A 20,719-nucleotide genomic window follows, 5' to 3' on the forward strand; every position below is an offset into this window, starting at 1 on the left:
GAGTTTTGCGTTTTGACCTGCACCATGCCAATGGGATGTCTTGTTTTGCGCTTGTTCTGGTCCCCGCACTTTCCCCCTTTCGCTTCGTTCTCATCCAATGTTCCTTCAGCCGGCCACACGGTGGAGGTCAGTCTGGTGGGACATCAAAATTTGACACCGATGCACCAAGCAGTTGAGAAGCGTTCAAACCCCAGACACCTTTTGCAAATCGGTGTCGGCCAGTCAGCCATCACATTAACGGCCAATAAACGGATGCACAGATCGGCCTGCGGGTTAAATTCACTGCCTTGGAACTCTCCCGCAACGCCTGAATGCAGCCAACCAATGCACATTCGTGCAATCATTAAATCGCAAAATTTACTGCTATATATGCGATCTTTCATTTTGATTGATTTTAATGGGCCATCACGGTCAGCCGCTACGTTTTGTGGCCGTTTTGGTGTTTGGGAAGAGCGATTTTTGCACACCAAGTGGAATGGTACGTTTGTTCGCATGACGATGGGTTTGATTATCTGGCGTCAGAACGACAAAACACACACACGGTTGGGACTGTCGATGAAACCATGCTACGGACGATTGGCTGGATTGCGATCGTACGGAGGTCAGTTTGATTAAATTGTTAAACGCGCCGTTTAAGATGTTTCCTGCGAAACGATGACAGCCGCACTTCGTGCTGCGCGATGAATGAGAACGTCCCTGCAGAGCGTATCTGCATTTGGATGCAGTCGGTTCGTTTCCGATATGTGAGCTGTGGCAGTTAGTTTTATTGTTAACATCATAATATTTTACTAAAAGATTACCTTGGATCGGTGGGAGCAGGAACAGCTATAGCAACAGTTCCATTACTTTGGAAGCGTCCTGTTTCTGTTAATAATGTATTTCAATATGATGATTCGTTTTGGATATTTCGGAAGTGAAAGAGACTAATGCATTTTTCCACTTAGTCATTCGTCTTGATCATACTTGATATTATATTAGCATAATAGTCATATACTGTATACTAGGGTACTTAGATAGTGAGACAATAGGATCACAGCAGTACAAACGTACTGTTAACATGTACCAAATCCTCATTGAAGTTAGGCCTCATTGGGGTGCTACAGGTTCCGTCTTCGCTTCCGGATGGTTCTGTCGGATGTGAATACCAAGCACATCTTTGTACCGATAGGTTTTTTCACAGTGCGGACAAGTGAAAACAATACCGCTGTGGGTCAGCTGATGTGAATTTCGACCATGTCTGCTCTTAAATCGTTTTGGACACTGATTGCACGCATAAGGCTGTTCGGTTGAGTGTACCAGCTGGTGCTTTATCAAGCTCGACCTACAGGAGCGAATCAGTTGCAATTGTTAAACAAATGTTCAATAGTTTTATGCATTTCTCCAATACTTACTTCACCTTGAACAGTTTACCACAGGCATCACATTCATATTTTCTTTCGTTACTGTGCACACGTGCCTTGTGGCTTCGTAATCCGCTACGATGATTGAACTTTTTCGAACATTCATTGCAATCGAATGTGTTACCAATACCATGGACTCGGAGCTGCGAATAGTCGGAAAGCAGATTCATATGTTTAGTTGTTCCTCCTTAACCGGGGGTACCTACACGTACCATGTGCGACCTGTGAGAGCTAGGATACTTGAACCCTATGTTGCATATATCGCACGATTTCACCTCCTTCTGCAGGTGCACCGAATGTATGTGGCGGATCAAATTAGTACGATCTACCATTTCGATCGGACAGTGGGGACAGGGATGCTTCTTTTCCTGTGTATGAATTTGCATGTGCGAAGCGATATTGGTGACCATGGCGCCACAAGTGCCACAGAGTTGCTTCGGTTTCTTTTTTATTCGATCCGTTTTATGGTAGCGCCGTATATGGATGTTGTAAGTTCTTACGTGTGAAAACTTCTTCGAACATGTTTCACATTCATATTCGCCCGTGCTATGCTGAGATGCCTAAAAGGAAATAATCAGGGCAAAGTAAGCCAATGTTTTAGCATATCGCTTCCCAAAACCATACCATATGATTCTTGTAGGAGTTATAATTTACGAATCCTACTCCACATGTTTCACACGTTTTGCAAATTTCCTTTAGATGAACAGCCTTGATGTGTATGTTTAAATTGGATCGTATGCCCATTTTGTGAGGACAGTAAGGGCAAGCGAATTTCTTTTCCTTCGTATGCCTCAGCATGTGACTTTTTAGATCCGACACCATCTTCCCGCAGGTGTCGCAACGGCGATATTTACGAATTGTCCTCGGACTGGCGGTTGTTCCATTTACACGGGTTTTTCTGTTTGGCTGATTGCGTGAACTGATCTCTTCATATTCTTCCCCAATGTTTAGATTGGTGCATCTTTTATCTTCTCCATTGGTCTCATCGATAAGCTGCTCACATTTGCCCTCGTATCCATCAGACCAATCGTTACCGCTAGTGTTGCATTCATCATCCGGCCGATCTGCCAGTGCAAACTCCACATTGGATTCTTTGTCATCTTCATCGACGGAGGATTCTTCAATTTTGTCAATGTTTTTTATATCTACTATCTCAAATTCTATTGTAGATTCAAACTGTTCGACCGACGCTTCCACATTTGCAGCATCGTCTGCTGTGGTAATACATTCCTTTTCATTGCTATCATTACACGCCGCAAACAGCCGCTTAAATTCTATATCACTGCTTAAGCATAATGTGCGAAACAAGGCGCACTTTTTAAGCTTATTGGCACAATCGACGCAAATGGTGTGTGATATATTTTCTTCCTCAAACAACTGTAAACAAACCAAAAGTAGGTTGTTAACAAACACATCATGCCGTGGTGGTCAATCCTACTTGCCTGAATGCCGGTAAATCGTTCTATATCGTCCTCAGTTAGCGAGGAATCGATTATGCAGGACATAGGGAATAAAACTTCATTATCGTCGCACAAACAAAGCCGACAAATGCTATTAATTTCACAAACATTGTTCGCCATCGCACGCAGCAATATAATTTGTTTACCATCAACAATTTTGTGCTGTCGTACATCGAATGTCAACAAGCAATGTCAAACTCGCAAACGACATTAAGCCGCGTTTCTACGAACAGTTGCTATAAGCTTCAACTGCTGATCGAGTACATTTTACTTGGTTCATACATATTTGTTCAAAAAAAAAAAATAGAAGTATAAAATCATTAAAACATCATATTAAAATGTATTTTTCAGTTATTAATCGTTATAAACTAAGACCTATTCGATATATTGGCATACCACAAGAAATTATGGGCGATCCAGTGGTTCAGAACACTGAATGTCATTCGGGTTGCGGTTTCTGCAAATGGCAACCTACCACAACCCAGTTGAAGATAATCCTGTATGCTTTTAAGAATCGGTCGTCTTCGTTGCCACATGTTTCTGCCGGATGTGCATACTAAGTGCGTCTTTGTACCGATATGTTTTGTCACAGTGCGGACAAGGAAAAACGATACCGGTATGGGTCAGCTGATGTGAATCTCGACCACGACTGAATTTAAATCGTTTTGGACATTGATTGCAAGCAAACTTTTTTTCTGTTGAATGAACCAGCTGATGGCTTTCTAGTTGTACCCTGCAAGAGGAATCAGTTTTAAAAGTTTAATGAATGATGAAACATTTTACACATGTCTGATAATTAAAAATTGATTAAATACTTACCTTAATTTAAACGTTGAACCACAAGTTTCGCATTCAAATTTTCTCACATTACTGTGCACACGTATCATGTGGTTGTATAATCCGGTTCGAGTATTGAACTTTCTTGAACACAAGGTACAATCGACTGAGTTACCAATACCATGGAGTCGAAGCTGCGAATAGTAGAAAAGCAGATTAATGCGTTAATTATTGTACGATGCAATTGACATCTCCGAGACACCTTCACTTACCATGTGCGATCTGTAAGAGCAATGGTACTTGAACCCTATGTTGCATATATTGCACGTTTTCACATCCTGCTGCAGGTGCACCGATTGTACGTGGCGGATCAAATTTGTACGATCTACCATTTCGATCGGACAGTGGGGACAGGGATGCTTCTTTTCCTGTGTATGTCTTCGCATATGCATCCGGATATTGAGGACCATGGCGCCACAAATGCCGCAGAGACGCTTCTGTTTCCTATTTGAGCGATGGGCACGGCGTACATGGGTGTTTAATTTTCTGATGTGGGTAAACTTCTTCGAACAGGTTTTACATTCATGTTCGCCCGTTCCATGCTGAGAAACCTAAAAGAAAGTATATGCTAGATGTAAGCTGAGTTATAGCATATCGTATGTAATACATACCATATGATTCTTATGCGTAATTGGACTAAGGAAATCTAATCCACATACATCACACGCTATACTTATTTCACTTCGATGAACAGTCTTGATGTGCTTTTTTAAATGCGTTCGAAAACCCATTTTGTGTGGACAGTAGGGACAAGCGAATCTATCATCTTTCGCATGAGTTAGCACATGGCGTTTTAGATCCGATACGTCCTTCTTACAGATCTCACAATGACGATAGAAACGTCGAGGGTCCGATGTGGGGTTTGTTTTCACAGGGTTTTTGCCTTTCGGCTGCTTGCACTGTGAAATTTTTTTATATTCTTCCTCAATGTTTAGACTGGTGCATCTGCTATCTTCACCATTTCTCTCATCGTCTTCAAGGGGTTTGATAACTACGCTATCTGTTTGCTGTTCACATCTGCGCTCGAATCCATCAGACCAATCGTTACCACTAGCGTTACATTTATCAACCGGCTGATCTGTCAATGCAAACTCCAGATTGGAGTTTTTGTCACCTTCATCGACAATTACAACTTCTATTGTAGATTTAAACTGTTCTCCTGACGCGTCCACACTTGCAGTGTCGAGTTGTGTATGGAGACGTTCCTTGTTTTCAATACTCATCGCTAACAGCCGCTTAAATTCGACATCACTGCTTAAGCAAAGTGTGCGAAACAACGCGCACTGTTTCAGCTTATTGGCGCAATCGACACAAATCGTGTGGTTAGTCATTTCTTCACCAAACAACTGTAAACAAACCAAGAGGAAGTTAATGAACACATTACGCCGCTGCCAATCACACTTACCTGTAGGCTTGTAAATTGTTCTATATCCTCTTCAGTTAGCGATGAATCGATTATGTACGTCATGGGAAATAAAATGCATTTGTCGTCGCACAAACAAAGCCGACAAATGCTATTAATTTCACAAGCATTGCTCGCCATCGCACGCAGCAATATAATTTGTTTACCATCAACAACATAGCGTTCTTTGATGGCAAGCAATGTCAAACTCACTAACGACCTTAAGCCGCGTTTCTACGAACAGTTGCTATAACATTTAACTGCTGATCATACCCTGTTCCCCTTTTTTCGAAATAGAAAGAAAGTTATTGGATTTTAAAATTTATTATTTGGACATTTATATTCAGCTAATTCTTTCAATGGCGATCATTTTGAAGATTCTCTTGTAAATGAACCTTTTTCATGTGCGCATTCAGTAAGGTTTTGTAACGATAACTTTTATCACACAAAGTGCATGCGAAAACGACACCTTTGTGTATCAGCATGTGGGTCCTATGCGCATTAGGGCTTTTAAATCGTTTTGGACAAAAAGTACAAGCGAACGGTTTCTCGTTCGAATGCACTCTACTATGATCCTTTAAACCCTTCCTGTGAAAAAGGTAAAACATGCGAATTAACATATGAATTAGAGCAATTCAAAAGAATGAAATGATACTCACTTATCTTCAAACTTCATCCCACAAGTTGGACATTCGCAGTTGCTATCGGCATTATGCTTACGATTGTTATGTCCCCTTAAGCCACCCGGATGGCGGAACTTCAGGTTGCATATTGTACATACGTACCAATCTCCAACATTATGTTGCGCACGCTGAAATATGCATATCGTTAATGTTGAGAAAACTCACCAGAACACAAATGGATTTTAAAGTACAAACCATGTGCGCTGTGTAGCCCGATATGTGTGTAAAATCTCGATTACATATTTCACAAGACTTTACCACCTTCTTCAGATGAACAGCTTCCACGTGCAATTTTAAATAAGATTTGCGACTACATGTCATTGGACAATGCTCACAGGCGAACTTTTGCTCCTTCGTGTGCGACACAATGTGGTCGGGAAGATATTGCACAAGCTTCCCACACATCGGGCACAGCTGTTTTTGGATTGTTGATTTAAATAATGGGGATTTTCGATCGCATTTCTTGTGCGATTTACGCTCTTTACTTTTCCCCTTATTACGAGACATGGCATTTGGAACATTTTGTGCAGCATTTTTTCTTCGCTTTTCATTTTGCGAAATGTTCAACGCGGTACGATTGGTTTGCAAATCGGTTTGTACAATGATTTCAACAACATCTTCATTAGTATCAGAATTTCCATCGTTCTTTACACCATCAACTTCCTCTGCATGTTCATCGAACGGTGACTCGACGTATGTAATTGTAAAATTGTTATCAAGGACATGTTTGTATGGTTCGTTATTTACAGCCAAACGAACGTTTGTGGGATGCACGATTGTCTCCTGAATCGTTATTAAATTTTCGTCGCTCTTTTCACACATCGTTTGAACCATTTTCCTGAATCGTACATCGTTGTTCATGCAGCACGCACGAAACGTCGTAGACTTTCGCAGCTTATTATGGCAATCTTCGCAAATAACGTAAGATACGTTTTCATCTTCCACCTGCAAATAGATCGAAATAGAAACATATTATTGCAAGGAAGAAGAGACGATAGCAACACCTTCCACTACTTACGCGTATACCCGTAAATCGTTCAATATCCTCAAGAGTCAGCATGGAATCGATTATTTTCGAGGTAGGTAATAGAGTGGCAATATTAGCAGATAAGCAAAGCCGACAAATAGTATTAATTTCGCGTGAAAAACTCGCCATTTCGCACAGAACCACCGTTTGTTGAATTGTATGTTTGTACACAACAGATGCTTCCCCTTCCTTTCGGATGCATCGTGGCTGTCAAAACGATTTACGTAGTTTGACAGCTCTGGTGATTTGAACCGACAGTTTAGAATACATAAAGCAAATTGAGCATTGGAACATGATTTATTGTGTATGCTTTGTAAGATTTTACAAATTGAAAACTTAAATCTCGTTTCTTGGAGCCTGGAGCAATTCAACGCTCCTTCCGGTGTCTTTTTAAACAATTATACGATAAGGCGAGTTATGTTCAACAATCGTCAAATCAGGTGCAATATAAAAGTTCAATTCATCCAACACCCGCACTAGTAGTGTTGTGGTAGGTATACGCTTCGAGCGAGGATCATGCATTATGCTTTGCCAAGTGAATTTTGAGATTTTGTTTGTAACGATAAAATTTGTGACAGTGCGGGCATGGGAAAGTTATACCGAGATGAATTAGTTCGTGTCCTCTGTGGGCGTTAGGACTTCTGAAGCGTTTAGGACAATATTTGCATGCAAACATTTTCTCCGACGAGTGTACCCTGCTATGGTTTTTCAACGCCACTCTGTAAAATAATATAAAAATACCTCATTATTCGAACGATTCTCCCCTGTAATACATACACAACTATTGTGCTATATCTTACTTGTCTAGAAATCCCATTCCGCAAACCGGACACTCGCAATTACTCTCGTCGTTGTGTTTGCGATTTTTGTGGGCTCTTAAGCCCCCTGGATGGCGGAATTTCATATCGCATGGCTTACATTCGTACCACTTCCCAATGTTGTGTCGAGCTCGCTAAAAAAATAATACATTCCTTTACTTGAATAAAACGAAAACTATTCACAAAAAAATCACGAACCATGTGCGCATCATAGCCAGTTTTGTAAGCGAAATCCCGATTGCAAATTTCACAAGTTTTCACTACTTTTTTCTGGTGCACCGATCGCACGTGAAATTTCAAATATGTTTTACGCCCATAAGCCATTGAACAGTGCGGACAGGCATACTTTCGCTCGTTCGAGTGTGATAGCTTATGATCTGATAAGTCGTGCACCATTTTCCCACATATCGGGCATAATTGCTTTTGCGCCATCCTGTGACTAGATTGTTCGCTCCCAGGTTGAGGCGACTTCGATGTACCGACACCGTACTGAGATTGTATACTCTTTTTAAGATTGTATGAAAGGTCCTGTGTTATCGATTCGTCTTTGGATGCCAGCTCTTCATTTTCTTGTACAGTATCGTCTTCAACTTCTGGCAAAAAATCTACTCGGAGTTCTTTGTTAGCATCTTCATCGATCTCCAAACCACCTTCCTTTACTGAACCAGCACTATCGTTCTCGCTAAAGATCGATACATTATCGTCAATCTCCAGATATTCGATTTTCTCTACGTTATTTTCGAGCGATGGTTCCTCATTCGATGCGATATACCCGATGTGGTCAGTAATTTCGTTTCGACTCTTGTCTAATGAGTGCCGGCCTAGTTGCAGGAAAGCTTCCTTCTGTTCTCGTTCAGTATCGCTGGGTTCATTAGCGAATAGCATTGGGTACCATTTTCTAAACGCCTTATCGTTGTACATACAAAAGGTGCGAAAAGCTGTAAAGTTCCTCAGCTTGCTACTGCAATCTTCACATATGCTGTAGGATACATTTTTCTCTTGGACTATCTGCAGAACGACAGAAGATATGAAAGTTGTGCATTGCATCAGACAAGTAGTCTAGCGACTAGAACTCACCCGAACTCCGGTACATCGCTCTACATCTTCTATCGCTGACGGACAATCGAGTATTTTGCTTGCAGGAATCAGAATTTCATCACCTTCGCATAGGCAAAGCCTACAAATACCACTTATATCACTCCAAATGTGTTCCATGCTGCGGAGTAGGTTGTGAACATTTGTTTGTTGTTGTTACAAATGGCAAAGTGTCATTTTCGTCCACTTGACAGTAATAACATTCAGCTGCGTTTACACGTTATGACAGCTACAATTGCTGATCATGCATGCCGAATCTGGTGTAGTTGATTACGAATTTTTGCTAAGATCAGCGCATGAAAAGTTGTTAAGAAAGTAATGAGAAAATTACATTTCAATTACTATTAAATTGGTCTTTGTAACGGTTGTCTGGTATACAAATCTTTTATTGCTGGTGTCTGATAAACCGATCGGTTTGTGTGGTTAGCTTCCGTTGTTGGTTATTTTCTTATTATGATGGCCATGCACCTTTTTCATGTGATCTACTAGCTGCGATTTGTATCGATAAGTCTTCTCGCACAGCGTGCAGGAGAAAATAACACCCTGGTGGATCAGTTCATGTGACCTGCGAGCGTACGGGCTTTTAAAAGCTTTCGGACAGAATTTGCAAACGAACGGCTTCTCGTTGGAATGCACTCTGCTATGATCCTTCAGTCCATTCCTGTAAAAAGTGCGATAATTTAGATTAGGTACGTTAGCCAGAATTCAAATGAATACAGAAACTCCATACTTGTCTTGGCACACAAAGCCACACTGTGGGCACGTGCAGTTACTCTTTTCATTGTGCTTGCGATTGATGTGACCGTTCAACCCACTACGATGGCGGAATGTCATGGAACATATTTTGCATACGAAATGCTCCCCGTAGTTATGTTTTGCGCGCTAGGAAAAAAGAGACACAAAATATGCCATGAAATTAATCGTGATCTTGATCTTGAGATCGCACCAAGCTCTGCTTCGATACCTACCATGTGTGCTCTGTACGAATCCACGTAACTGAATCCTCTGTCACATTTCTCACACCTTCTGATGACCTTTTTCAAGTGCACAATTTCCACGTGCAGTTTTAGATTCGATTTGCGCGTCGACGTAAACGGACAGCGGTCGCATGAAAATTGGGGATTCTTCGTATGCGTTAACAAATGATCTGGTATGTGGAATACAAATTTTCCGCAGATATAGCACAGATGGGTTCGGGCAGGTTTTTTCGCAGTTGACTTTCTTACAGCTTTCAATTTTGTCGCTTCTGCTTCACTATCTTCTTCAACCGATTGCTTTTGCATAGCAATTTCCACGTGTTGAAACTCGTCTCCAGCAGGAGAGTCGTTCTCTTCAAACTCTTCCACGATGGATTCATTTGTTTCTTGTTGATGTAAAGCTTCCATATGGCTGTCTTGCGTTACAATAAAGGTGTCAGTTGGATTTTCCCGCAAAAAGGTGTCTTCTACAATTTCTTCCACTATTCCATCATTGGACTCTGTATTATCAGACGGCTCCAGAAGTTCTTCATACTCCACGTAGATATTTTCTAACTCTTCGCAGACTTCTATCGTTGGCTTATCGTGTGCATCAATGCAATAGCTATGATCAATAGTCCCGCTGTACTGCACATCTATGTTTCTATATACACATTTTTCGTTCGATTCATCAGCAAAACAATCCTCACTGATGCCGCTCTCAAATAGCATCGGAAATAGAGCTTTAAAACGCACATCATTGCTGATGCAGATGCTACGATATCCAGCAAACTTTTGCAGTTTATTATGGCAATCCATACAAATCATGTAATATGAGTCTGTTTCTTTAAGAATCTGGAACAATAGATAACACAATATAGTGCCATGGATGATGGGAAAGCCCCAAAAACTTACCCGTATACCAGTGAATCGTTCAATGTTTTCGATAGTAAGTACTGGATTTAGAATACTTGATACGGGAAATAAGATATCGTCATCACTTAAACAAAATCTACACATGCTAGAAACATCACATAAAAGGCTCGTCATATCGAAAAACACGGAAAAATGGTTTGTTTATAACTAAACAGTCTCTTTCGGTGAGAAAATAAACACAGTCGCAGTTTGACAGCCCGTGTTTTAGTTATGTTATGTTTAAACGGAACAGAACAGAAATTCAATTACTGCAGACTGTGTTCACGTAAAAAATTGTACGTCCACTGCTAAATGGTATTTTGTTAGAATTGAGGCTTTAGTTAAGTGTTTTTAAAATATTTTTTTATTGTGAAACCCCCGAAAACTGATTAATGTCGAAATGGCCTGTTGCTAGTGGAAATTTAGAAAAGAACTTGTACGAAGTTAATCCTCAGTATGTGCCGATTATCCTAGGAATGAAATTTACGAGCAATGATTTTTGGTTTAAATCATTTATTTTCCAGAACGCAAAGCAACAAATAAGAAAACAAAAGAAAATTACAATTGGAATTAGGAATTTTCCACACTAGCAGTATCTTCTGTTGTGTGTGCTTTTCTTATGTGCGAATTAAGCAATGTTTTGTATGCGTAAATTTTATCACACAACGTGCAAGGAAACTTAACACCCTCGTGAATCAGATGATGCGTCTTTCGAGACTTAGGACATTTGAATCGCTTCGGGCAATAATGGCAAGCAAACGGTTGCTCATCCGAATGTACTTTGCCGTGATTCTTTAGACCCTTCCTAGAAATGAGTTAAACAATGCGATTAGTAATGAAATCTAAGCAAATTGATAACAACAAACAATCTTACTTGTCTAGGAACTTCATGCCGCAAATCGAACATTCGCAGTTGCTCGCAATGTTGTGCTTCCGATTCGTGTGGTTTCTTAACCCACCTCGATGTCGAAATTTCAGATTACATACTTTACATTCAAACGGTTCTCCGAAATTATGTTTTGCTCGCTGGAAAAGAATAGTGAAAAGTTTTGTCAATTAAGAAAACTGCTGCCACTAAACCATGCGGTAATACTTACCATATGGGCTACGTAGGAGTCAAAGTAACTGAACCCTTTATCGCATATTTTGCATGTCTTTACGATCTTTTTCAAGTGTACACATAGCACGTGTTGCTTTAGGTACGATTTTCTGCTATATTTCTTCGAACAATACTCGCAAGCAAAATTTAATTCTTTCGTATGTGTCAGCATGTGTGGTGCTAAGGATGATACCAATTTGCCACACTCCATACACAGTTCCTTTGGCTTCTTCACTTCGTTAGTTGGGGCTGTAGCAGTAGCATTGTTGATAGAGGTTAGCCAAAATGGACGTCTCGGTGTGTCCGGCTGATCTGTAGTCTCGAATGGAGATTCATTTCTATCCGGAGGTTCTTGTATATACGTTTCTTTATCTGCACCCGTTAAGGAATCACATGAATTTTCTTCGATTTCTGTGATTTCTATCGTTTCATCAATGGCCATACATGTCATATTGTCATCGGCGATGGTGACGCTGGGAGTGATACCATTACACACATCAGTGGCAAGTTGTGTGTTTACAGAATCTGCTGTCGCTTCTGTAATATCCACAACCGCCACCGCAAACAGTCTCCTAAACTTGGCATCATTCCTCAAACAGGATGATCGATAATTTTTTATTTTTTTCAATTTGTTCTTACAGTCGATGCAAACAGCATAGGGTGTGCTTTTCCTCGATATAACCTGTTAAGCAGAGAAATCATAACTTAACATAGAGCAACCAGAGTGTGAGCATCAGGAACTTACCCGTATTCCGGTAAATCGCTCTATATCATCGACGGTCAGTGTGGCATCGGTGAATTTAGTGGCAGGAAACAGAATATTTTCATCCTCGCACAAACATAAACGGCAAATGCTGTTTATATCGCGCCGTTTTTTACCCATTTTGTACGTACACAACGCTTGTTTACAGGAGAAACTGTTGTTTTTTTACCAGATGTCAACTTCGACTACAGACATTTCGAATAGAAGGACTACACAGAGGTATGCCAGGCAACAAGCTTTCTAGAACACAGCTTCAAGCGATTTCAAATTGCTTCCTTTTGAGCGGTTAAGTTAAACCTTTATCAGTGGTATATTCGCAAAACCAGATCATAGATAATCCATTTTGCAGTGCTGCTTCTTCATTTGCGATTGTAACAACGATTTGTACCGATACGTTTTCTCACATATCGCACTTCAACTAAAATCACAGTGGGATTTGAAAATTTCAGTACTAAAAGATTTGTTTCTCTGGCTGATTCTCCACTTTACGCCAGTTGCTAGTATAAATATGATAGCTGTTGATTTTTTCTCCTTTTTAATACATTCTTTATCCCCTCTCTTGCAAAACAAATAACAAAACATACTAACTATTTACACGCCTGTTCTAATTAACGGTAGGATTAAAATTCGGTCAAAATTGTACGGATTTGTTGCTGTCATCCGTCGTCAGCTGTCAAGCTTCGGCAAATCCCGTCCTTTTCTGGATTGCATACCGCCATCTCGTTCTATTTGTCGGCTGCTGTTTGCTTCCTTCGCTAACGCAGTGTTAGTTCAAAACGCGAAACTAGCAAGACGCGCGTGCAACGCTCTGCGTCAGTAAAGAAAGAACTGTAATGAGATAAAAAATAACAATAAATTAAGTGGAAGTGAATTAAAACACGTGCTTTTATCGGCTTTCTTATAATTACGGTCTTAGTGCTTTGCTAATCTTCTCGTTTGATACGCTACAATCAAGCAGCAGAATAGAACGACAATTTGGCGCGCGATAGTGCTTCGGTTTCGTACCTACGTACCTGTGTAGGTTTGCTGTTCAGTGTGAAACAATACAATGTACGCAACGCACTCGTTCGAATCTTGCAATCTACACAAAAGGCAAGTAAAGCCGATACCCGATACAGTTTAATGCCCGTAATTTCCGAAACCCGCTTTTTGTGCTCCAAGCGGGCAAGAAGAGCAATAGTGTAAGTGTGGTTTGTGCAAAAAGAAGACAGTGCCTGTCCACTGTCACACACCCGGGTTGCTGTGTTTGTAATTGCGGAAGCCAAAATGTGAATCAATCGCATTGAAAGCGATTAAAACCAATTTGACAAGAAGGAGCAGCATCATCAAATTTTACCTGTGCCCTAGTTCTCCAAGCACAAGGTTTACGGGCAAAACAAGCGCGCGTGTGTCGTGTGCGGTCCTTCTTTCGGCAAGGGTTTTACCGTGTGTAAATACCCGGAAGAACCAGCATAAAGTGTGTGTGTGCACGTACATTAGGCAACCCTTTTCCTTCTGTACGGGCCAGTAATAAAAGGGTGTGCAACGTTTCGCAAAACGGAATCCTACCGGCACAGTAGGGTCGGTTTCTGCAAGGCAAAAATCCGGTTTCGTGCAAAACAACGCCGCGCACAAAAGTGTGAGTTAGTGACCCCGGGTGAGTAAGAGTGTGTGTATATGTGTATGTTGGTGCGTGCGTGGTCTTACTTTTGCTGGTAGTATTTCTGCATCCCTGGTGCATTCAAAAATTGCACCAGAAGTTTTGCTCTCCCGCTCAAATACGAAGCGAGTGCAACAGCTGGAGCATATGAATGTGGCTGCAAAAACCGTGCAGTTGAGAGTTATCTGTGCCAAAAATTAGGCTAATCCCAGAGAGCAAGTGTTGTGATGGTGAAAGATGTGCAAAGTGCAGCCACACACGTGATTCTTTCGGCCTTCATTGTAAAAGCGTTTTCGCCCAGTTCCAAAGTGTAGTTTACGCATGAAGTGAGCTAGGGATCAACCAAGTTTGCAAGCAAATCATTCCCGCAATCCTTTTGGCCTATTCCCGCGCGAATAGGGAAAAGTGAATTGGTGGTGGTGAGGTAATAAAGTCAAGCTAAAAAGCTAATCTTCTTCGCGCAACAATGTGCGACAGTGAGTGTGTGGCTCCGGCCGTGGTGTCCCCGTTGGCACCACCAACTTCCGCCAACGGTAAGCAACCGGCCGCTTCACCGTGCGACGTCACAAATATGGGCAACCTCGTGGAAGCCATCAACCCGGCAGTACAGTTGGCCACCTCACTGTCCACCCACTCGATGCAGCATTCGACGATGCAGTCGGACGGGCAGCCAGCACCAGCCGGTGGCGAATACATTTCGCCCCAGGAGCTGGAGATGGAAAACCACTGGTTGCGGGAAAAGCTGAAGGAAATTACGGTCGATCGGGACCGGTTACTGTGTGAGGTGGCAAATTTACGGCTCGAGCTCGACATGGCCGAATTGAAGCGGCTTCCGGAACATAGGTGAGTGTAGAGTAGAGAAATAATACAAATTTTACATAGTAAAGTGCTTATGAAAAGAAAAAAAAATGTATTTATTTTTTTTAGTATTTAAAATATGTATTTTAATATGTAAATATGTATAAATATATTTACTACTTAACGACGCAACAAGAAATAACTTCATTTTACGATACGGACATTTTAAACAAACCTGTGTGATGCATCTGTTTCATGTGCGTCGTGTCATAACGCGAAGAAAACTCATAAATGTTGCACGCCCTGATTGATTTAGGGCATCCTGCATAATAATCCCCACGTAGTTAAATGCTCAGATTTCATTACCATTTGGCGTTCAAAAGTAGCAATCGCAATAAATGGAAATGTGCCTAAATCTGTCCTTCATTTTGTTTGTCTCCCCTCTCTCTGTAACTCCTCGCGGTAAACCGTAAATGGACAATAATTGATGCTTCTCCATCAAAAATAAATTAGATCGATCACCGTATTCGATTACTTTGCCGGGCATAGATCGAAGCGAACGCATCGTAAAAGAAGTTGACAATTCACACCTAGGACAGCTATCATACTGCAGCCCCGATGGGTCGTAGAGTAACCAAGCAATTTGCCAAACTCGGTTTATTCCACGGTAGGAAGAAACGGAGCAAAACGCGGTGCACGGAAATTTGATCGCACTTCAATCAATTTACTATCGATCCGTCTCTCCACTTACCGTTTGGTTACTTTCTGTTTGACACCCGCCAATGTGTGTCGTGTTACGTCGAAATTCAAAGTCAACCGTTGGAGTTGACTTGATTCTGTGTGTGTGTAGGCGAACGTCGAAGGCGTGAATAAAATCGATTAATCCGTTGGGAACGGGCATTCCCTCGCGAGACATGGATTGTGATCCATTTGGCATGGGGAGATGATTTTATTGGAGATTAGCTTTGTATGCATCATGAGGGGACGAGAATTCACTTCCAACAATGATGCCTCAAAATATTCGCCAAAGACAAATATATGAGGCTGAACTCTGAACAAGCTGAATAATTGGAAATCGTAGCGAAACATATGAGATAGCCCATTCCTGATTCCTCATAAAGATGAAAATGTAGTCTATATGTCATATTTCTGAAAGTCCTTGAAACTTGATTCAATTTCACAATATTTCACCTGTTTGTTACCTGATATTGCATATCAAGTGTTCGATGCGACCTGATTGAGTTATAAAAATAAAATTCTACATGACCTAAAATGGTATTTTAGGTCGGCACTACTCACTCAATTTCCGCAAAAGCTGGATACTTGTCCGAGTTGTCAGTAGCGCTGGAGAACTCCTTGAGGAATTTTCTCAAATGTGATCTCCCTACCGTTCCAGGTTGCATCTACCCAGTCGCAAAGCTCCAATTCCAGAATCCCTGGGAAATGTCATTGCACAATGAAGTTCCGCTCTTTGCCTATTGATGCATCCAAAAATAAACGGCAATGCCTCGATATGTTGTCGGTGGCTCCGATTTCTATGTCCAGTTGCGTTATTTCCAGTTCAGCCCATCCACTTCTCGGTTGCAGCCGTTTAGCAGGTCATCCGGTCTTCCGTTCTATCATCCGTTTTCTTTTCATTGACGAACCGTTTCCGGTACCGGTAGTCTTTACCACACCGGGCCGGCTTCGTTACCCCGTTAGAGTTGGAGCTTCTTCTGTCACGCTGTTCGTTGTTTTATAGCGGCCCAGTGTGCGAGGCGGTACTATCTTGCCCTAGATGATCTGCCGTACACGTCCCACATCCACTTTGGGCAGAAGGGAAAAGGAAGTTGGGTTTGGTGGGTGTTGATCTAGCTAATGATTGTCTGCCAGCTCGACCGGCGTGTTGGGTGTTTTTACGATTCTACGGGTGGCTGGTCATCAATCGTGATTCTCGCTCGGTATGTTTTGTTTCCTTCACACTGTGGCGCTTTGGCGCACCACTGTGTTTCCGGTGAAGTTCCGGTGGCGAGCACAAATCTCGACGTTCGTCTCATCCCCTTTCGCGACCTGCTGACACACGCACCAGTCCGTGGTTAGTTTTATTTTTGTTTCCGTTCCGGTGCAGGTTGGAATTACTTGTTTCACCGCGCACAGTTGATGGGGAAGTACGTTTAATTACTGAGCGAGAGAGGCAGCGGCAGTGTTACACTGTTGCGATATTAAGTAGTGTCGTTTCTTTAAAGCTGGCGATAAGTAATTAACGAAGATTAATGGTGTACATTTACTGTCCCATATGGAAAGGAAGGACTGTTTACTGTTCATTCTGTCGGTGAGGCTGCGTGGCACGATAAGGGAGCAACTTACATAAAGTAGGTCATATATTTAATACGTAAGAAATTAATTCCAATAAAAGAGCGTAGCTTGTTTTATGCTCACATCGTGGCAGGTAATCGTACAGGTAATTGAAAAACATCACTTGACCAACAGAAAATGATCTTCCGTTATCAACCATCGTCTGTGAAGAGATTTTTGAAGCAAAACTTCCGCAACACTGTCGAACACTACATGCTCGAGTGTGAAAGAATGCACAAAAGCAAAAAGAATTACCACTTGTATTGTGACCGAACTCAAGTCAACCATTGGGTTTCGGATCAAGATAATGTACCCATGCGGTGGGGGGTGAGCATAAATACATTCGGACGAGCGCGCGACTACAGCACGGGCGTAAAAATAGAAGTCAAAGATTATCTTTGAGGAGGTCACGGCGATGATGAGATGAAGATCAACGGCTTCATCGGCACTAGCCCGGCAATAGCACTAACGCGTCCCGCCCCTAGTCCATGATGTCCCAGGAAAGGAAAGCAAACGAGCCATCCTTCAGGCGGGTTGGAGAAGGAAAAGCCTTCTTTTTCTACTGCTTGTGGGTGGGCAGTGGGTCGAAAGCTGCTATTTTAATTAACTGTCATTTGGTCGCCTAAATATGTCTTGTTAAGATCGCACCGCTGTTTGTTGGGTCTTTGGTTTACGCATGACCCTAGGAGTGTTAGGGTGAACACCACCAACAGGCAAAGATATTGAAATTTACGCCCCTTGTTTGGATGCATAGTGTGTTGTGAAGTAAAAGGGGATATATTGAATTTTTCGAACGAAGCATACGAAACAGAACAGTTGAAATTCGACAAGAACGTTGTACTTTCGAGGCTTGGGACACACGATGGAAAACGGATACACAACGTTTGGACACCAGATGGTTGGATCATTTGTTTTTGCGGTTAGAAATTCAGCCGAAGGGTTCTCGTTCTGCATTTTAGGCCAACTTCATATATTTTAATATCTACTGTTAGGAAGAGAATTACTGTGCATGTTTGGTAGATTGTCGAATTTGGCTTTGTGTGTAATTTTCTCCCAGCTAAATTATATTGGTTTCGGTTAAAATGAGTGAAATTTGAGAAATAATTGGGGCTCTGTACAAATATTGATGAACACTTGAAATAAACCCCAAGAACTTAGATGAATTTTGAGCTCCAATATTAAAACTTCAAAACTCCATTTTCCAAAAGATTTAATCTTGGGCAATATTTGCTCAGGAACTATAGGAAGTTTGGATAATTTAGTTTTGAGGATTCGCATCGTCCACCATGTGCAGGATGTGAGTACTGCAACCGCACCCAGGTTAGTAATGAACCTTCACAAAGGTGGGCTATTTCGAAACAGACCTTCTCTCACATGATCGACATAATAAAATAGAGTAACTGAATTGCTACTGATACCTCTTTTTCCATATACATAACTGTGGTGGTCAGACAGCTTCACCGCACCCAGGTCCAAGAACGGTACCGTACGAAGCGGTTGATTGATTGAAAAGGAAAATCGAGCCAAAACGTGCATGATTCATTCATTTTCATTTTCCACCCGATTGCCTGTGTACCGGACCAAGCACACGCTCGTACTGGTGGATGAATTAATTATCACTTTTATAGTCTCGTTTATCAGTACTTTCACTACAACCAAAAACACGATGTAGATCCGATCCGATTTGCTTACGGGGTTTGGGGGCTCCGGAATTGGGTTTTCGAAAATCAGCGCACATGGTCTGATGATCAATAGAGCGCGTCTCGATCAAGGCTTTGTTTAATTTTTATTTCAAACCTCATTAAACTGATGGTGAAATGCATGTCAGATAGCATGCTAACAAGGGAAACAGATAAACTTCGTAAAACAACAATCTTTAAATCGAACGAAGTTAATTCAATCACGAGACGTCGGTTTACGAGACCGAGATCGTTAAGTGAACTGTTACTTCAAACAGTTAACTCATGCTAGGACGGAAGTATGACGGAAGCGAAGAAGGTAGGTAAATGGAGCATTTTGTTAACGTCACTGGGTGATTTTGTGTCGAAATTTAATTCGAAAGGTTGTTAAACTAGTATTGGTTCCTTCGAATATTCTATTACAAGAAGTTACGAATAATGAAATATCCATTTTTTCTTGCGCAATACGCGTGAAATTCAGGAACTTCAAGAAAATATCTACAAATAAAAATACTTTTGTTAAGTTATGTTGGGACGAGCTCATTATTTTTCGATCAATTGTGCCCAATCGATCATTGATACCGGTATCGAAATGGCACCTCGTCACCGTTTTTCGGGCCCCAAATCGATGAAAAGTGCATTAACATGTTTGCTCGCTGCTGTGCGCTTGACGATCGTCAGGCTTTGTGAAGGATGAGTTGTTTATTTTTGCCATCACTGGTTGAAAATCTTAGTTTCCCTCATTCCCTACGGTCTACAAGGTTTCGCATTCGCATCGATGAACATCTTTTCTCTTAGCAAAGTTTTCCATTTTTCAAATCACACCAACCGATGATGGGCACATTTTTGAGGTTTGATTAAAAATTTTTTTGTTGTAACTATTGGAAATTATATTGATGATGGTTGGCGTCCATTGCACTCTACTCTTAACATTTTTGAAGGAAAGCGAAAGTGTAACGTACCATGTCTTGCATTAAAGCGAAGGAAAAGAAACTCGGTGTAGCTAAACGCCAGGAAGAATAATGGAGTGGCAATCTTAATAGGACCGAAGCGATCCCAGAACTAATGGACGAAACTAGCAAAATTCAATCATCTCCTACTCGTGATGAACTAGCAAAGGCTGAATAGCTTTCAATGGAATTGTTTTTCCTCTTTTCCAACGTTAGGCCATTAATACTTTTCATCAAGCCTTAGGGAAGAAAAATCAATTCCTTTGTAGAAATCGAATCGCTGATCGAATTTTGAATCGTTTTTGGGAAATATTTGAACACATACCCAGGAAAAAGGCTAGTTAAGTTACAAAATTTAATTGATAAAAATAATAATAATAAGTGTTCTTTTGTACAACGGTTAAATACGCGTCACTTTTGAAATATTTCATTGGAAACGGAAACATCCGGAACGTATAAAACTATTCCCAGGGAAAAACATCCCATCGAAGATCAATCTTTGAAGTATTCTATGCTTCCAAACGTGAAGTAGGCGCCATAACTCAGATCATAAATCTAAACATTGATGCGTTAGGAGGAAGTGCCTGAAGCGATCTTCTTGCCGTCCTCATCACCATTCCCTTTGTTCAAACCGGATCCTCCCCGGGAATGCGCTGTTCTTCCCTTTCATTCGCTTCCACTTTTTAGGTGGAACTGGTTTATAGGGGATTCGTTAAAAAGGAGTGCCACGAACAGAATCGAGCAAACCGAAGTTGTTTATCCTGATTTTCTTCAACCTTCCACCATAAAAGTTGATTTTAGAACACCACTTACAATACTTATACTGAGTCCATCGCTAGAATTTCGTGTCTGATTGTTTGCTAA

The 20,719-nt window shown here is 41.3% G+C and overlaps 5 protein-coding genes across 7 annotated transcripts in view; 1 reads left to right on the forward strand and 4 right to left on the reverse strand.

The window, feature by feature from the left end:
* Positions 1-947: 947 nt before the first annotated feature.
* Positions 948-3,109, reverse strand: LOC125771797 (zinc finger protein 3 homolog). Its single transcript, XM_049442860.1, has 5 exons — positions 2,843-3,109; positions 2,025-2,777; positions 1,613-1,960; positions 1,392-1,543; positions 948-1,321 (listed from the first exon to the last, which is right to left on the reverse strand). The coding sequence occupies exons 1-5, from the start codon at positions 2,978-2,980 to the stop codon at positions 1,087-1,089; spliced, it is 1,626 nt and encodes a 541-aa protein (XP_049298817.1). The 5' UTR covers positions 2,981-3,109; the 3' UTR covers positions 948-1,086.
* Positions 3,110-3,180: 71 nt separating this feature from the next.
* On the reverse strand, positions 3,181-6,981 carry LOC125771799 (zinc finger protein 883-like). The gene is made up of 8 exons (XM_049442862.1): positions 6,801-6,981; positions 5,978-6,727; positions 5,759-5,910; positions 5,103-5,687; positions 4,309-5,043; positions 3,910-4,248; positions 3,680-3,831; positions 3,181-3,593 (listed from the first exon to the last, which is right to left on the reverse strand). The coding sequence occupies exons 4-8, from the start codon at positions 5,238-5,240 to the stop codon at positions 3,368-3,370; spliced, it is 1,590 nt and encodes a 529-aa protein (XP_049298819.1). The 5' UTR covers positions 5,241-5,687; positions 5,759-5,910; positions 5,978-6,727; positions 6,801-6,981; the 3' UTR covers positions 3,181-3,367.
* Positions 6,982-7,087: 106 nt separating this feature from the next.
* Positions 7,088-10,829, reverse strand: LOC125769579 (zinc finger protein 62 homolog). Its single transcript, XM_049438310.1, has 8 exons — positions 10,594-10,829; positions 9,691-10,533; positions 9,453-9,604; positions 9,151-9,383; positions 8,705-8,880; positions 7,826-8,635; positions 7,610-7,761; positions 7,088-7,528 (listed from the first exon to the last, which is right to left on the reverse strand). Exons 1-8 carry the CDS (start codon positions 10,726-10,728, stop codon positions 7,324-7,326), a joined length of 2,706 nt encoding a protein of 901 aa, XP_049294267.1. The 5' UTR covers positions 10,729-10,829; the 3' UTR covers positions 7,088-7,323.
* A 212-nt stretch (positions 10,830-11,041) lies between these two features.
* Positions 11,042-12,944, reverse strand: LOC125771815 (zinc finger protein 235-like). The gene is made up of 4 exons (XM_049442881.1): positions 12,438-12,944; positions 11,691-12,374; positions 11,468-11,619; positions 11,042-11,398 (listed from the first exon to the last, which is right to left on the reverse strand). The coding sequence occupies exons 1-4, from the start codon at positions 12,573-12,575 to the stop codon at positions 11,164-11,166; spliced, it is 1,209 nt and encodes a 402-aa protein (XP_049298838.1). The 5' UTR covers positions 12,576-12,944; the 3' UTR covers positions 11,042-11,163.
* Positions 12,945-13,175: 231 nt separating this feature from the next.
* The window catches only part of LOC125771841 (uncharacterized), a 66,302-nt gene continuing 58,758 nt past the window's right edge, over positions 13,176-20,719 (forward strand). For 2 of the 3 annotated variants that reach the window (XM_049442926.1, XM_049442923.1), the window contains exon 1: positions 13,177-14,937. In XM_049442926.1, the coding sequence (XP_049298883.1) occupies positions 14,561-14,937 (377 nt within the window). In that variant the 5' untranslated portion in view covers positions 13,177-14,560. Of the gene's footprint in view, positions 14,938-20,719 lie in introns of all 3 variants that reach the window. The other variant, XM_049442925.1, reaches the window with a different exon arrangement.

This window comes from Anopheles funestus, chromosome 3RL, assembly GCF_943734845.2.
Source record: "Anopheles funestus chromosome 3RL, idAnoFuneDA-416_04, whole genome shotgun sequence".
In the NCBI taxonomy this organism is placed as follows: domain Eukaryota; kingdom Metazoa; phylum Arthropoda; class Insecta; order Diptera; family Culicidae; genus Anopheles; species Anopheles funestus.

Excerpts from the sequence above, each read along its gene's own strand:
- LOC125769579 (XM_049438310.1), bottom strand. The coding sequence starts at position 10,728 with ATGACGAGCCTTTTATGTGATGTTTCTAGCATGTGTAGATTTTGTTTA. Across the intron at positions 10,534-10,593 it reads AACGATTCACTGGTATACGG|ATTCTTAAAGAAACAGACTC; the intron begins GTAAGTTTTTGG and ends CTATTGTTCCAG. Across the intron at positions 9,384-9,452 it reads GGCTTTGTGTGCCAAGACAA|GAATGGACTGAAGGATCATA; the intron begins GTATGGAGTTTC and ends CACTTTTTACAG.
- LOC125771815 (XM_049442881.1), bottom strand. The coding sequence starts at position 12,575 with ATGGGTAAAAAACGGCGCGATATAAACAGCATTTGCCGTTTATGTTTG. Across the intron at positions 12,375-12,437 it reads AGCGATTTACCGGAATACGG|GTTATATCGAGGAAAAGCAC; the intron begins GTAAGTTCCTGA and ends TCTGCTTAACAG. Across the intron at positions 11,620-11,690 it reads ACTCCTACGTAGCCCATATG|CGAGCAAAACATAATTTCGG; the intron begins GTAAGTATTACC and ends ATTCTTTTCCAG.
- LOC125771799 (XM_049442862.1), bottom strand. The coding sequence starts at position 5,240 with ATGGCGAGCAATGCTTGTGAAATTAATAGCATTTGTCGGCTTTGTTTG. Across the intron at positions 4,249-4,308 it reads TTACGCATAAGAATCATATG|GTTTCTCAGCATGGAACGGG; the intron begins GTATGTATTACA and ends ACTTTCTTTTAG. Across the intron at positions 3,594-3,679 it reads GGTTCAACGTTTAAATTAAG|GGTACAACTAGAAAGCCATC; the intron begins GTAAGTATTTAA and ends TTCCTCTTGCAG.
- LOC125771797 (XM_049442860.1), bottom strand. The coding sequence starts at position 2,980 with ATGGCGAACAATGTTTGTGAAATTAATAGCATTTGTCGGCTTTGTTTG. Across the intron at positions 2,778-2,842 it reads AACGATTTACCGGCATTCAG|TTGTTTGAGGAAGAAAATAT; the intron begins GCAAGTAGGATT and ends GTTTGTTTACAG. Across the intron at positions 1,322-1,391 it reads GGTAAACTGTTCAAGGTGAA|GTCGAGCTTGATAAAGCACC; the intron begins GTAAGTATTGGA and ends TCGCTCCTGTAG.